We start from the raw sequence: 17,250 nt of genomic DNA on the forward strand, positions 1-17,250 counted from the left end.
AAAACAAGATGGAAAACCCAACTGGAATCCCAATGTAATCTGTGGTTTGGGAAGGGGAAATGTATCAGTTTTGATTTTTCCTGCATTCAGGTTTTTAAAACCCTATAGTCCTTCATCCTGAGCAGCAAGAAGTTTGCAAATTTCAGCAAAACCAGTCAAAAGAAAACTGAAATGAAATTCTCTCCAGCTATTCCTATCAATGTAGAGGAGTTTAATGCAGATTCCTAGCATATTTCCTGTGAAGAGTCTGAACCTTCTTAAAGAAAGCGCTGTCAACCATTTTCAGCATTTACACAAATGACTAAACAAGACTAAAATTCTTAATTTCAAGAATGAAACCCTCTAATATTTCTTTCCCATTTGAGTCTAATTTTTTTTATTCTGAATAGGAAGAATTTCTGAAACTTTCACTAAATTCTTATTAAAAGGCAACAAAAATTAAATTCTACTCAATGTCTAACTGCAATACAATGGTCAGAGTCTTAAATCTTTCCCCACAAATTGTACATGCAACGGTTCAACACTAGAAAATAGATTGGTTTCTTGGTGATTGTCCAAAGGGCAACAGGAATATGGAGAATAGAGTCCTACAGATATCCCACATGATATTCCCATGTAATGAAAACAAAAGTACCCCAAATGCCTCCCAAAGCATCAAGCAAGGGTCATCAACAATCACAGTTCCACAGGTTGAACATTTTTCATTTTCACAGGCAATAATAGATAGGTATAAAATGCCAGTCTTGTACTTTGCATACAAATCACCCAGTTATTTGTTTTGAAAAGGTATCATCTGCTATCTCCGGGGCAGATAGCTCCATAGAGACTCCATTTCTCACAACTGAACAATCTTCTTCCTCCTTAATCCTCCCGTGCCTCAAACAGTCGTTTCTCTGCTAGCTTTGAGGTTAGGGGCAGAGAACTGTCGCCTCATCCGCGGAGGGGTCACAAACTGGTTATAGTGGTTGGGCCGCTCAGTCTGTCTGGCACGACCACCTGCGGCCCCATTGCTCTCCATGTTTGTGCCTCCGTTAGTGCTGTAATTGCAATAGGATTGGCGATGTTGATGCATATGGCGCTTCTGCTGAAATGTCTGAAGATCTTGGTTTGGGTGTCCGCCGCCACCATGAGAGTGCAGTGATTCGGAGGAGTCAGACCCCTGACGCCGCAAGCCTTTCTGTTGGCCGTTGAGGGAGTTGCTCCTCCAGCGGAGTGGAGCTGCAGGTTCTGGTTGAGGATGGGAAGGCTGCTGCAGAGGCACGTTCAAAGGCTGCCTCTTGATCTGGATATTCTCTTGACCCCTCTGGGGGCCATACATATACCAAAGCTGCTGGGGGTCCTTGGGAACGTGAGCTCTCCCATCCACATCTTGGCTTTCTTCCTGCTGCTCCTTCGTGTCTTCTTCCTTTGGAACCCTCACCTCGATAATTTCATCTTCGGTGATGATGATGTGCGTTCCGGGACTCCATGAGTTCCTGTGTTTGGGGTTGCTTTTAAATGGGAAGCGGGGCTTGCGGTTCTCAGGTGGGATGAAGCGGTGAGGCATGTTCTGCCGGCGGAGCTGCTTAGTGATTTCTTGCTGCTGGAGGTTCTTAAAGCGAATTTGCTCTTGCCGCATCCAGCGCAATCGCCCACGTCTGAAGGCAGGGTCTTCCTCCATTAACTGGCAAACACGATCGTCTTTGGCAGGTCCATCATCATTTTTCACATTCCCTTCTGCTTCTGCCATCCTGGCAGGACCGGGCTCTTTCGCTTTTGCGGTAGCCACGGCCGCCTGAGCCTTGGGATCCTGGGAGCCGATCAGAGGCAATACCTTTTCCATTTTGAGCATTTTGTTCCGGAGGACTTTTATTTCCTCATCCTTCATGTTGTTTTGTTTTTTGACTTCTTGCAAGATGTCTTCAAGTTTGTCGATGTGCACCTTGAGGTCATCCACGTCAGCAATGCCTTTCCCGTTGAGGAGGACATCTTCGATCTTCTCGTCGCCGACCCCCACAGTGTCCCAGACGTCTCGAGCGACGGCCCGCCACGAGTCACGCTCATTGGGGTCCTTCTTCCCATACATAGCGCAAAGCTCTTTCATTTTCACAATAGCCAAGGCCTCGATCTCCTGTCGACTATGCCGGAAGTCATTGAGGGCAACCTCGTAGCAGATCTCCTTCACGGCCTGGATCTTCAAGTCTGAGACCGTAACCCATCGGGAGTCTTTGCTAAGACGCCGGCGTTGAGGGATCTGATACATTTTGATGGGCTCTCGCTTCTTGCCGCTGCTGGGGAGTCCACACTTTTTAACAATGGTTTGCAACTTGCTGGGGGGCAGCTTCTCTCTCAGGGAAGTGATCAGCCTCCAGCTCTCCTCGCAAGACCGCTTGTCCGAATCATCCCCACTATCAGAGTCTGCATCCTTTGGAAAACAAAAAAATCAAGAAGTGGCCCCAAAATAACTAAAATTAAAATGGGGGAACAAAGGGAAATACTGAACAAATGAAAAAAATATAAACAACTAAAAAAAGCACAACTAAAAGCTAAGAAAACTAATGACTGGGTGGTGAAAGAAGGGATCAAATAGAATAAATGCTAAATTAAGGATTCCAGTTTTAAGATGCTAGGCTCTTTCTCTTAAGGGTCCTCAGTTGCTTTCTTTAATGTTTTCTGTCATCCAGCCACATCTAAATTGGCTGTGGAACATCTGACTCAAATTGTCCTAGTATATCCCAAGACTTTGCATAATCCAGACTGGATGAAACTGTTAGATGAAACAAAATCAAGTACCTGGTAGGAAGGTGGAAGCAAATACTTGGCTCGTGCTACAAAGGCGTGCAACAACCCCAGACACGCATTTTGGCCTTGGTTACTTGTTGAATTATTCCAGTAAAACAAAGTCTTCCCTCCGCAGTGAGCGACCCCAACAGTCATTGCAGAATGATCAGCCCAGGTTAAATCAAGTTATTCACTGGTTAGTAACACATGGTGCAGGGACACGTAAGGTTTGTAGTTCACTCTACTAGAAAAGCAGCCAAAGAAGTGTTAGAAGTTAAGAGGGAAACCATTTCAGAAACAGCCACTAGGAAAGTGTTAGAGAAGGTTTCAGGCTCCGAGGAGGAATAGCTACAAAGCAAAAAGACTAGCCATGGCATTCCATAGGGTTTTTCAATTTCTATTTGCCACTGATAATTTTGTTTCAAAGATACTTAAGATAACTAACATGCATCGATACTCTAAATGATCCACTAGACTTTTTGAACTACACACAAAGGCTGAATTTTGAGGTCTTTGACACTCTTTCCACATTCTAGCATTAAAGCCCCCTTACACCTTTATTAACTGTCCAGTGTGTTTTGGTTAACAGTTACAAACTTATAGCTGTCCTAGGAGCATTTTTCAGGTAAAGAGAGGTCTACATATATTTCATATAAAGTCAAAGGATTTTAGAAATGTTTCCAAACACATTTCAAAACAAAACTCTTCATCTTGTTCCAAGAGGAATAGCTGCTTATTTGCATTAGACGCTCAAGGCTTCTATTTATCCAGTGTAGTAAAGTAATGGTTTCCCCAGGACTTGCTTAGGAATAAAAATCAGTAACCTTGGAATCAGCGAACAGCATCTTATTAGTGACACAGACAAGTGTGAGCACACCTATGTCTCTTTTTGGATAGGCACAGTGAGCTGTTCGCTATCCTTTTGCATTTAGTCCAAAACTTCACCCTCTGCAACAGTTACCAAACCCAAGGATGGGATGCTGCCAGTGTGTGTGTGTGTGTGTGTGTATTGTGTTAGAGGATGAAGATGTGGCTACTCTGCACTCCTAAGGGAAGGAAAAGGAGAGCACACACCATATTTGAGCACACCCTCCAAGCTGAGACCAACCACTTCTTCCAGTTCTGGAATGCTTCCCTTTCCTTCCCATCCCAACCAGTAAGCAGTAGGGACTACTCCTGGCATGCCTGGAAGACATGAAACTACATGGTCAACGTGTTATACTTCAGCTGCTTTATGTCAGATCTCAGTCAGCAAGTCCAGGGAATTTCTGTCAGTGCCTCCAAGCTGACTCTTGGGTCATTCACAGTTCTGTTCCCATCTTAGAAGAACTGTGAAATCCATCCTTCAGCCCTAAGAGTATGGGAACCTGTCCAAATTCGCCAGCTATGCTGATGGAGGGAGAGGAATGCATAGAGAGATCTTGTAGCACCTTTGAGACTAACTGAAAGAAAGAAATTGGCAGCATGAGCTTTCGTAGACTTCAGAGGAGAGGAAGTGTAGCTCAAATGCCTAAGGGGTACCAAATCTGTGGTACCCTTTAAGACAGGACAAAAGGAGAGTCCAACGCACAACTGGTATATTAAGCATGCAGATCTGTTGTTTCCTCCCTACGCACTTACAATTAAAATATGGTGGGCCAGAAGTAAAAGCTTTGACCTAAAACAAAAAATCAGGACCTAACTCTAAAGTTAGAATGCCAAAATCTATACTCAGACACTTCCGGATGGCACCATCTTGCATGTGGCAGGGATTCTTCAGTTTGCTAAGTGGTAACCCTAAACAGCCCTCTTAATTCCTTTGCTCGACAGCCCTGGCTTAGGAAGTGCTGAGTTCCAGCCACTTTGTAGAACACACCAGGTCCCAGTTAGTTGCCAGTCTATTCTCCAGAGCAGCCTCTAATCCTATATAACCCCCACTATGTCAGGTCAAACCCAAATCTGGGACACTCCATTAATACCCATGGGATTAATCCACTGGCCCTGCTTGATCTGCATTCCTCAGTATCAGCTCTTATATTCTTATTCGAGTATCTCCTTCCTAAAAAACACTTCTAAGTATGCTTTACTGGGTTTGGCTTCTCAACTTCCACCAGCTACTGCTTTCATCTGCAACCCTCTGAATCATATTCTGAAGGTAAGCAAATGCCATTCTATGAATTGGAACACTGTTCAATTGATGGAAGGAAATTTTGGATCCAAGCTGCATGCTATTTCACTATGAGTTGTTTTACTAAATATTTTCACACAATACTATACTTATTACTTTTTTAAAAACCTGCTCAAAAGAAAGCCAGTTTGGAACCTTTCTGCCCCAAAGGTGGCAATTATTACCTTCATTAATGAGCCTTTCCATAATCTTCAAATATGGAGACATTTTAGATAATAGATATTTTAAATTGCTTTCCTTGACCTGTCACTTTCTAGTTGTGTCACACCAGAGCTCCATGATCGCACTATCGGCAGCTGGCTAGAATGATGGGAGCTGTAATCCAGCACATCTAGAGGATGACAAGTCAGGGAAGGCTATTGTGGTATCTTGCTTCAGGGATGCCCAATGACATGATTGATTTGCCAACATTTAAACGCTTGCCTCTTCCACAACCACACACCAGCATATGTGCCAGCATCATCCCTTGCTAATGTTTCAGAACATGCAAGGCAGGACAGAGAGGTTAAGTCATGCATAGTTGCAGAAATCCTTTTTGGAGATCACATTTAAGAAATCTTTGGGCACAACTAGAAGTCACTTCTCAGAAGCACAGAATTAGTACTAAGTGACAATCCAAAACCAAACCAAGGCAAATCCTCCATGGCAACCCTTAAGTAAAAAGACAAAACCTCAGAGACAACCAGGAGAAAGGGATGGGGAGGAACACAAAACAAAATTTTGACTTGTCAAAGAACCAAGAGATTGGGAGCTGTACTTGTTCAATACCATGGGTAACTGTGGTAACCTATAGATGCTTTGGACTGGAACTGCCACAATTCCTTACCACTGACCATGCCGACCATGGCTTTTGGTAGCTGAAGAACAAGACATCTGGGGAAGAAAGGCTTCCCCCCTCCCTGAACCCAAGAGTGAGACTAACATCTTCTGTCTCATGGGACATGCCCACGTTAAAGCCAAAATAGGCCAATGAAAAGGTGACAGATGCTTAATGGTGTGAACAAGCAATGTGAGTACATCTCCTGTCTCAAGAGTCAAGACAGTCAGCATGTGAGATTTGCAAAGACAACTAATAAATATTGACACTTACTAGTCTCTGTTGCTCTAGTAAGAGATCTGCTTCTTCCTTCTCCTTCTTGTACAGAATCTCCATTTCTTGAAGTCTGGAGAGAGAGAGGCAAAGGTCAGTCACATAAGCTATTGAAAACCTGCTATAACTTGAGACCACAGTGGGGGTGGCACCCATAGTTGGGGGGAAATGGAAATATAAAAAGAGCCATACTGGATTGGACCATGAATTTATTTAGTTGAACATTCTGCTCACATAGTGTCCACTCAGTTGCCTATGGGAAGTCCGCCTGCAGGACACAATGTGTCTTCCATTTCATGCAACTGGCAATTGATATAAAGATGATGCAAAAACTGAGGAGCACCCAAGGGAATCAGAAAAAACTAGACATGTCTCAAGGTGCTCAATGAGTGAATGGTTGATTTAAAAAACACCATTCATCAATAACTCAGCTATCCCTTGAGCACCTTGAGATTACTTCTATCATGCCCATCAAACATGGCCAGTGTTAGTTCAGCACACCTGAAGAGTCCAAGGGTAGAACAGATAGCATATAACAACTGAACAGAATAGAAAACAGCAGAATGTAGAATACAATAAAACAACAACAGAGCAAAGACTGTTTTGCATCATCACATAACCTCTGTTACCTTTTTTCCATTTCTTGCTTCATATCAATGCCTTGTTTCTCTAACAATTCTCTCTGAGCAAAAGTCCAGTCGACTGGTTCCGATGGAGTCTCTGCAGACGGAGTCTTCTCCCTTTCAGCCCGCGCTTGCTCAGGGTGGTTGAAACGGAACACGTGGTTCTTTCCCATAATAATACGATTTCCTGGATGTGCAATGAAAACGGGATGACTAAAGGTCTTATAAAAAGAGTAATAACTTTTTAACAGTAAGCTGCAAGGTCAGCTCTCAAGGAAATCTTTCAGGCAATGGAATCCAAACCAGTGTCTCACCTGAGCGTAGCTGAACTGGCTGCACCACCCTCTTGCCATTGACATAGGTTTCTGATCGTTCACAAGGTTCCAGCGTAACGATAACTAGGAGAAGGAAAACTCCTCATGTCAGTATCTGACTCATAGGAGAAAAGGAAGGAAATCAATCCAGATAATTTTGGGGTACCATGTAGAGCCTTTGAGACCATGTAATGGTGTTCTGGAAAGGGTGAGGGAAAAGTCTGACATAGGGAGGACAAGAACTCCCACATTTCAGGAAATAACCCCTCAGCTGTAGCTGTAGATGGTTCAAACCCCAAGATATCCAACATAGTGTTAGGAAAGAATCCTTCCTGGGAGAGCTGCTGCTAGTCAGTGTAGATAATACTGAGCTAAAGGGATTTCAATATGACTCAGTATCCAGAAGCTTCCAAGGGCACAGATGTCAAACAAGCAATTCCTAAACTGGAAGAGGAACTAAGGCTGAAGACATGTTAACATAGTGGGGGGGCAGAGTTGAAGTTTGTGGCTGTAAAGTTGTTGTTGCTGAGTGCCTTCAAGTCATTTCCAGCTTATGGCAACTCTTAAGGCAAATCTACCATGTGGTTTTCTTGGCAAGATTTGTTAGTGAGGGTTTTTCATGGCTAAAGGAGTATGACTTGTCTAAAGTCTCCCATTGAGTTTTCATGGCTGAACAAATTCAAACCCTAGTCTCCCAAAATCCTAGTCCAACACTCAAATCACGATGCTATGCTGTCAAGAGTTGAAGTAACCCAAGCTATGGCCAATTAGTGTCTAAAGAGGAGCTGATCGATAGCAAAGTGTCAATACAGGTAACACTACAGAACAAAGAGGTCAAGATGTTTAAACAGTAAGTAATCCCTCTCTCTCACCATCGCCACTGTGGTTCCTCTCACTTCGGAATATACAGTGCTCTTCTTTGATGTGAGCGCCACTCAGCACGATGTCTTGACGCCGTTCTGCGTCAGCCTGGCCTACCCTGCATTCAACAAAGAGGATTTCAAAGATTTCGTGATGGCTTTTCAAAACAAACATGTGAATCTGCAATGAGCTGACGTCAGCATCGAGGAAGAGACACCATTTGCAATGAACATCAAAACATTTCAAGTCAAGTGAGGAAATCACACACACACACAGACACACACATTGGAATCTGATATATCTTTTCCAGTTCTACAATAGCAAAAATGATCCCTTGGGCCCAGAATCCATTTCTAACTTATGGTAGATACTGTGCATAGTGGGACAAGTTTCCCTTCTCAGCTGATCCAGACATGACCTTCTCTCAAGAAGTATAATAAATCAATACACACATTTACAATTATGGAAATTGAACATCAGGGGGACACGAAGGACACAGATTTTACCTCTATCATTTACGTTTAGCGACTGGAGAAGAGAAACGCTTTGGAATTGCCTATCAGCAGAACATGTCAGAGCAAACTGGGGCATAACATTTTGAGCACTTTCCTGGCTTTGGCTAAAGCTACTGGCCTATATTCAGAGATAACAGCCATCTTTAAACATCTGAAAGGATGTCATGTAGAAGATGGAGCAAGCTTGTTTCCTCCTGCTCCCAAGACCAGAGCACAAATCACTGAATTCAAATTACATGGAAAATTATTCCCTCTAGACGTTAGGAAGAGCCTCTTGAACAGCCTGCCTCAGAGGATGATGGATTTTCCTTCAGAGAAGATCTTTAAACAGAGATTGGGTGGCCATGTTTAGAGAATGCTTTAAGTTGTGTATTCCTGCATGGCAGTGAGTTGGACTAAATGGCTCCTGAGTTCCCTTTGAGCTCTGAGATTCTATGGTCTGAAGAATGATTTAGCAAACCGAGAATCACACCAAACTTCCTTCAAGGCTTGCACACTCCCCACTCCTTCTCCTGTACACCCAGAAATTCAGACGTTTCTGCTTCCAGTCTGTTCATCCAAATTTGGAATTGTGGTTAACATCTACTATTACAGTAACTGCTTTCTGGAACAGTCTTACAGTAGAATCCATATCCATTTCCTTCATCTCTCTCTCTCTCTTTGCATAGGCTGTCCCTGGGGGTATCCCAGAGAGTTGCAGTTTTATTCTTCACCAATAGATGCGACTAGGTTATTGCTGCCTTTTATTTTTATATTTTAGCAAAAGAGCCGGTTATGGCTGCAAGTTTATGGTTGCTCAGCACAATAAACCAAGGGATTACAGGAACCCTGGTTTACAAGCTACAAAGCAGTGTGCTGACAATCACTGCCTCTTTGCTCCTAACAGCAACAGAAGGAGCTAAACAAACCACGGAGCATTTTAAATACATATTTTAAGAATCCTCAAGGTGACTTACACGCCAAAGAAAATCTATAATATAAGCAACAGTGAAATAAAACAAAAAAGGAACAAATGCTAAAAATAGCAAAAAAGATTAAAAGCCAGCAACCACAAAAAGACATACTGGCTGATTTTAAAAGCTTAGGAAAACAGCAGGGACTCAATTGATGGTTAACAATTTCCAGAATCCTCCAGCCAGCATAGCTGTAGGAATTGCAGTCCAATGTTTCTGGAAGGTACCAGGTTGGGACATCTGGTTGATGCCATCTGTTCAATGACAGTATTTCGCACCTGCCTCCCATCCCAGACCCTAAGAGGAAAGTGCCCATCTTAATGCAGTCGGCCTGCTCTTCCCCCTCCAAACAACTGCATCTGTTTTCAAAGGGGCAGCTGCCTTAGTCTCCTTCAGTATAAAAGGACAAAAGGAGTCCTGTGGCACCTTTTAAGATTAACAGGTTTTTTTTCCAACATGAGCTTTCATGGATTACTGCCCACTTCCTCAGATGCATCCAATCTCTGTTCCATAGATCTGAAGAAATGGATTGTAATCCACAAAAGCTTATGCTAAAATAAATGTTAGCATTCAAGGTGCTGCAAAGTTCCTCTTTCTTTCTTTCTAAACTCAGCTGGCTACAAATACTCAGCAAAAGCTAATACAGTCCATATCTGACTATCAGAGTTAATCTCATGCATGCAAACAAGGGAAAGAATAAGCGCACACTCTACCTATCAGCCAAGATCTTTATACAACTGGACCTGCTTTGAAAGAGGAGAGAGGCTGCTTCAAAGTGGATGTCCTCCCTCTATAGCAAAGATGGGCAGAAGATACCTGAGGATCTCTTGGTAAAGCTCAGATTTTATTTACATAAGTTGGCAAGAGGTTCCAATTGCCAATGGTTTAACATGTGCAGAACTGAGAGACTTCTTCGATCTCTAAGTGGGCTGTTCTAATGAAGAAAGCTGGAGAGGGGAGAATCAAGGCACAACGCTTGTACATAAATGGACCGAGATCAGTTCTGGGACTCAAAACAAACTACTGGGCTGAACATGTGCTCAGGAGTTCCTTAATACTAAGTGTATTATATTATGTTCCTTAATACTAAGTGTACAGAAGCTCCCTTAAGAGCTTCTTGCATTTGTCACTGGTTTACAGAATTCTTCTGTTCTAAGGGCACATTCACACATCTTAGTAAGTCATGGTTTGTTTTAATCTTGGTTTGTTGCTTAAGCAGACAATCAAGCCAATTTGGTTTGATTTCCACATTGGCAGTTTGGTTCTCTTCTGCTTCCCTTCTACATCTTTTGTCAGCTCCTGTTTCAGTTTTTCAGAGAGCGGCAAAATAAACCAGGGACAAACCACAATTGCAAGCCACCTTCCAAACAAAAAGGTTAGAGTACACAAGGCAACAAGATACCACAGGGTTCAGACATTACGGCTTGTCACGGTGGGTCTGCACACGACATCAAACTATACTGCAACAAATCCATCATAGCTTAATGCAGCATGTTAGCAGTGATGCTGTGTCACTTCAGGCATGCTGAAATGCAACAGTGTGCCCAAACAGATAGGTAGAGATGGGGAATGGTCCCCAGTCCCTGCGCAGTTGCTCACCCCAATCTGAAGTAATAATACCATCTCTTACCTGGTTATACCATCTTTGATATAGTAAAGTAGGCACTCCGACATGAGGGGGTCTTCATTGAGGTTTACAAGATGAGGGGTCTGAAATGAGAATGACATTCTTTTTAAGCAGAGCTTCTCTTTCCCCAGCATGGCAATGGTTCCCCTTCCAAGAAATCAGATTCAGAAGCTCAAATACAACTCCAGATCTGACCCTTCCTCCCAGGAAAAATGCCTCTTGAATAAAAGAAAATTATTCATGTACAGAAAGGGACAAAATTCTACTCTGAGAGTAGGAAAAAGCAATCTACTCTAAGAGTAGGAGGCATGCATGCTTCCATATGTTTTTGGATTATGATTTTATCAACTCAAACCTCTATAGGCACCAATGAAAAATGATGTTGTAGCCCAGCAACATCTGGAAGGACACACAGTCCCTATCTCGGATCAATTCATTGGGTCAAATACTAATTCTCAAAATGTTTGTTTAATAGTGGTTGAAACTGGCAGCCATTGGGGAAAAATCAGACCCTTCAGAGCATCTTCTTCATCTACCAATTCCCAACCCAAGTTTGCTTTCTTTTTACACTTGTCAAAGAAAAGAAAAGCAGGAACGGATAAGAGAATTAGGAGAGATGGAGAAAGCTACTATGACGTCCATCTCAAAATGGCCTCCCAAGCAGATCTACTCGGTGATCAATAATCTCACAGCAACTGATTCTGGCCATGTGGAAAAAAATAGGAGAGATTTACTTTGAAGGTAAATCTCAATCACACACTTCCAAAACCCCAACAGGAAAAGGAAAATCTAGACTTGGCTAAAGAGGCAACTATCTACATATAGCAAACACTCTCTAGAGAACCTAGAGCTACGACAGTCACTAAACCAACCTTCTTTGGTGAAAATACCCCACTGGAATCGGCAAACAAGTCATAGGGCCTTGGAGTGAAAATCTAGCCAACAGAATGCCAGCAAGCGCAAATAGGAGGAAAAACATAACATCAGAACATAAACCCAAAAGGAAGTTGGAAACAAGCACTCAAGCTAAGGATCCAATATATCAGAGCTACAAATTGCCCATTGAGAGGATAATTTGAAGCTAGAAGATCTGCAAGGAACAGAGGATTAGAAGAGTAATCTAAGGCCATAAAATGTGACTATTGCTTGTAGCAAAATCTCTTGATAGAACCCCAGACTAAATCCATCACCAAATTGATTTTTGTTGTGTGTGTGAAAACACCCCAATAAAATCAGTAAACATGTCACATGGCCTTGCAGTGAAAATCTAGCCAAGGGAATGCCAGCAAATACAGACATGAGGAAAAGATGCAGGGTAAGAACAGAACGAAGACAAAACAAAACAAGGACAGACATCAACACCTAATAATTCTAGCTCATGAACTAAGATTACAGCAAATCCATTGCTATAAATTGCCAGTCGTAGTACAACATTAAACTATGACAGAGGGGTAAAGAATAAGGGTAAGGATGCTCACAGACCATCAACATAATCAGGATGTATAGGATTGGTAAGGAAGAGATGAACAGAATCCTATTTTCTACTCCCATAAGCAGAAACCTCTATTTAAGCAGCTATTTCTGCACAAATGCACCAACCTGGTCAACAGAAAATGCATCAAAAGCCTCATCAAATAGAGTTGAGGGCCTCCGAGGAAAGATCTTTATGGAGGTGATCCAGAAGATGAGACAAAGAGAAGGTGGGGCAAGAAGAGAACTTATGGTAGGGCAGATGGAAGGGCAGGAGAAGCACAGTGAGGACTAGCGGAGGCTCCAAGATGAAATGAAGTGACTTTGGAGAGTCCCCTTAATACCACCAGAACTTGGAAACATTAAGTTTTGGACTACAATCCCCCAACCAGTGCAGCCATTATGATTCTGGGAGCTAAGTTATTTCTCTAAGCTCTTGATACTGCTAAGGCAGAGTGCACAAACCAAAATCTCTCCCGTACTGCTACCAATGATTTTTGGTTCTCCAAGAAAGTGGGAAGGGTTTTGCCATTGAGCCATCAAGTCTTCTGTTCATCCTGGATCCCCAAGTCGCTGCCCATACTTAAAAGCATTGGAACCTGACTGGACAGGTATGCATGACAGTGGTCTCAGTTCCCCAAAAGGGAAAGTAATCCAAACACGGTGGCCGGAAAGATGTTTTAATTCCAGCCACTTGCCTTTTCAAACCTCAGTGAAACGTCGGCTGAAAAGTTCGCACCACAAACACATCCAAGACGTGTGTACATGAACTTCAGAACATCCTATATGAACAACTCCTATCAAGTAGTCAGGTTGCAGAAAAGGTATCTGGACCAAGATATGAGAATATTTAACATGGCAAGCCAAGAACTGGGCAAACTGGTGCCCTCCTCTTTTTCTGGACTACAACTAAAATATTTCCAAACCATTGTCATTTCATCTGAGGTTTATGGCACTTCTTATCCTTATGTATATTTATATCCCACCCTTCTCCTAAGACTGGGACTCAGGATGGCCAAAAATATTAAAAAACAGTACAATTTAAAACATACAAAAATAGTACATTAAAATAAAGTTAAATTACTTACAGTTCAAAACGCTGAGAACACCAAGTTAACTATCACTGGGCGAGATACATAAAGTACGAACAACAACACTTCTGCATGGCCCCCTGAATGGCTCCAGAAAGGCTTTGACTTTAATTCAATCCTTAAGTCTATTGCCACCAAAGAAAAACGTTCTAAAGCTGTGATAACTGTCAAGATTTTCTAGGTATACCCAAACTGGAAGGGTTTGATTGTAACATGCTTTCAGCAAGGATAATGGGAAATCTACCTAATTATGTGAACGAATGCACAACTGTAACACAATAAATGTGCACATCACTTATGAGAGGATTCCCAAATGCATGTGGAAGGGACACCAACCATTCATAAAGAGACCAGTTAACTATGCCAATGCACTGAGCCAAAGACACCGACAGACATAATCAAGATGCTGACTGCCTGCAGGCAATATTTCAAACTATACTTTCCACATAACTACCCATTTGAGACCATCTCAAATAATACCAAGCCAGGTTTTCTGCAGCTACTGACTTCTCACATCCCAGTGATATCCATTACTACACAATGATGTTATCAAGTGGCAGCCATACTGGCACATGTAGATGGCACTGCATACCTTTTTAGGTGAGAACACGCCTAAGGTTCCTCCGTCTTCTCTTATGGCTACTCCCATCTCGGCCAGCAAAGCTTCTCTATGGAGGAGAGAGAATTCATGGGTTAGATGAACAAGAATTCACTGAAATATCTAGAGGGTGCCCATGGCTGAGCAGGGATTTGAACCCTGGTCTCCAGAATCACAGCCCAAAACTTAGATCACTATACCACACTGTCTCTCTCTCTCTCTCTCTCTCTTTGATTAGCTATTCTTTTAATCTTCTTTTTTCTGGGCTGTTAATTACAAAGTGCAATAGTAACAAAATAACCAACAGTTCATGTATAGCTCCCAGCCAACACCATTTGCCACATTCAGAACTTTCAAAAAAAGGCTGCCATTTCATCCTACAACATTCTCTCCTTTGCTTTGCAAAAAGTCATCTCTGCCTCAGTTCCCTTCAAATTTCTCTAGCTTTACTCCATCAAGCCCTTGCCTGCCAAGCTATAGCCTTATCTCACTGTAACTTCTTTGCTCTCACTTTCTGTTGCCAACTCAACCCTTTTTTTAAATTACTATATTCTTACTTCTACACTCCTGGGTGCTAGTGGTCGGATGGAACTTTGTCCCCCCATCAAAGTTATGACTTAAGGCAAATCACATAAGCCAGAGGATGATTTTTTGGTGCCTAACCTCTCCATCCGAATAGCCTCCGTCTTCCTCAGTTTCTCCTCCCATGTCTCGTTCAGCTCCGCAATGATTTTCTCAGATTCCTGCAATAAAAGCCAACAGAATTAATGGATTATAGGGGTGGCGGCGTCCATACACCCCATATCTTACTAGGAATGTTTGAAATGAGTACCTTTAGCTTTTTCTTATGCCAAAGCCGACAATGTTAAGATGGCAGTCAAAGAGACTACAACAAGATGCTTAAACCCTAAAATCCTGGACCCAATTAGCTCTTCAGTCTGCAAGATGCCTCTGGACACTTTGGAAAGTGTGCCTGTGTTTAAGAGGCCAGCAATATTTGTCTTTGACCACATTAAAAAGGCTAAACGTAGTTGTAAAACTACTGTTTTTTCCCCATCTCTTCCCAAATACTTTCTGGCCCAAACCTAAATGGTGTTTCCTAAAAAAGCTTTGAGAACCTGCCAACCACCCTTTACCAACCTGATGCCAACCCGAAATGCTGAGCTATGAAAACCATCATCTCCAGACAAAGTGACCTTTGGTCATGCTGGCTGGGAATTATGGGCGTTGTAGTTCAACACATCTGGAGGGCACCAAGCTAGGTGAAGCTAGTGTAGATTCTCATTAACCTTCTACTCCAAAGCAGAAACACTGGCATAGACCTTTGAGCCAGAGGAGCAGGGTTTGGGGGAGGGATTCATCGCCTAAGCAGCTTGTATTGGACTAACTTTCAGTTGCCTTTCATTCCACTCCAGCATTAAAAAATATGCCTGGTTTCTACCTAGAGATTGTACATCCTTGGAGTGGGCCATGACATTATAAACTGCATGTGGCTCAGAGAAGGAACTTTTCAAATACAATTCCCAGAAGGCGCTAGCCCACAGCGCTGCTGGCCCTGATGGCTAGAGGATTCTGGAAAGTGTAGTCCAAAAAGTCCAATTTTCAAGCTTTGAGTAGGAGTTCAAATTGAATACATGCCTATATTAACAAACAAGCAAGCAAGTACATATTTTAAAAATACCCAGCAATAAAATAGACAACTCCCTACAACAAGAGCAGCAGATCAGGATGTAAAAGCTGACTGTAGAGTTGAAGGCCAGCAGGATACCTCTTACATAGCGAAACATCTGCTTCACTAATATGTGTATTAACATGTGTTGTTAGTGCCCTGATAACCACTTTCCACCTCTGTTTAACCCCTTGCCCAAAACAAGAGCACCTGCCACTCTCTTTCTCTTCAGTGTGCTTAGAAGGTCCTGAAGTATGTTCACCCTTTGCCTTAACCAAGCTGTTGATGCCCTCCTCTCTTCAGTCCCCAAATGGTACCAAGGCCCAAAATAAGAGAGGAGTGGGGAACACATGGCTCACCAGGGGTTGGATTGCAACTCCCATCAGATCCAGCTAGCACAGCCAATACTAGGTGGATCATGGAAGCTGCAACCCAACACCGTCTGAAAGGCCCAAACCTCTCCATCCATGCCAGAAGGCATGGTGAAAGCTAAACAAGCTTTCTACAAATGTCTCTTCAGCCTCACGCCAACAGCGAGTTTTACTGAAGCCTTCCCCTCAAGCAGCATGCCTGGCAACTCAGAAAACAAGGGGCTGCTTGTTCCCTCCACAAGAAGAGGAGGGGAGAGAAAGCGTTTCTCCCAATCTCGATATCCTTTCGAATGGACAAACAATGGGGCTGTTTCTCAGCTTTCTGAAGCAGACACAAGAAGCACGCAGCAAAGCCAACACAGTAAAGCAGAAGATGAAAGATCAGGGGAAGGAGGGAATGCCTGGGTAGAGAGAGCTCAGAGTCCTCCGTAAAGGACTCACTTGCGTTTTGTGGGATCGACCGCCACTTCAATGGAACTGGAGGCGATATGCTCATTTCCAGGCCTCCATTCGCTTGTAGTTTTAAAAGAGATTGAATAATCCCAGCACCTTCCATCATTAACTCAATAGAAAAAGCAACCTCACCAAACTGGGCACGAACTCTCTCTCCTATAGAGGCCTGAGCTGATGCCCTGAATGCTAATGGCAAAGGGGGACGTCTATCATCCTAGCCCAGATGTTACATCTGTTTCTAGAAGACGTCACTTAGCACCAGATCATCAGGCAAGTGTAGAGATAATGCTCTTCTCGCCAGATCAATGGCATGGTTCAAAAATGCATTTTATGCAGGACATGCATCCCCTTTCAGACAAACTATCCCAGAAGATTTTCGGATGAGGATGTGAACAACAGAGCAAGGAAAAGACAGCATTCAATTCACAAGACAACCAGCCAGATCCCTTTCAAGCCCGACTCTGATGGAGGCAAGAAAAGCTTTGGCAAAGCCAGAAACTAAAGTCCTTTTGTCACTGTGTTCTTCTGATGCTCTTCAGTATGCAGATTCAGGACAAAGACCTTCATTGTCTCTGTATGTAGTACAGCATTCTATAGGCTTCACATTTTAATCTCTGTGCGATTTGACTCTTGAGAGTCAAGCCTTAAGCGACACTGATGTGGAACTTCCAGCTAAGTCTGGACATTA

General features: G+C 42.9%; 1 protein-coding gene across 13 annotated transcripts in view; it reads right to left on the minus strand.

The window, feature by feature from the left end:
- The window catches only part of KIF1B (kinesin family member 1B), a 100,730-nt gene that overhangs the window by 38,774 nt on the left and 44,706 nt on the right, over window positions 1-17,250 (minus strand). For 12 of the 13 annotated variants that reach the window (XM_042479417.1, XM_042479414.1, XM_042479407.1 and 9 more), the window contains 7 exons: window positions 14,733-14,812; window positions 14,064-14,139; window positions 10,914-10,993; window positions 7,827-7,933; window positions 6,955-7,038; window positions 6,647-6,827; window positions 6,018-6,090 (listed from right to left, as the gene is read on the minus strand). In XM_042479417.1, coding sequence (XP_042335351.1) covers window positions 6,018-6,090; window positions 6,647-6,827; window positions 6,955-7,038; window positions 7,827-7,933; window positions 10,914-10,993; window positions 14,064-14,139; window positions 14,733-14,812 — 681 coding nt within the window. Of the gene's footprint in view, window positions 1-354; window positions 2,405-6,017; window positions 6,091-6,646; window positions 6,828-6,954; window positions 7,039-7,826; window positions 7,934-10,913; window positions 10,994-14,063; window positions 14,140-14,732; window positions 14,813-17,250 lie in introns of those variants that run through there. The other variant, XM_042479418.1, reaches the window with a different exon arrangement.

Source organism: Sceloporus undulatus, chromosome 7 (genome assembly GCF_019175285.1).
Source record: "Sceloporus undulatus isolate JIND9_A2432 ecotype Alabama chromosome 7, SceUnd_v1.1, whole genome shotgun sequence".
Taxonomy (NCBI): domain Eukaryota; kingdom Metazoa; phylum Chordata; class Lepidosauria; order Squamata; family Phrynosomatidae; genus Sceloporus; species Sceloporus undulatus.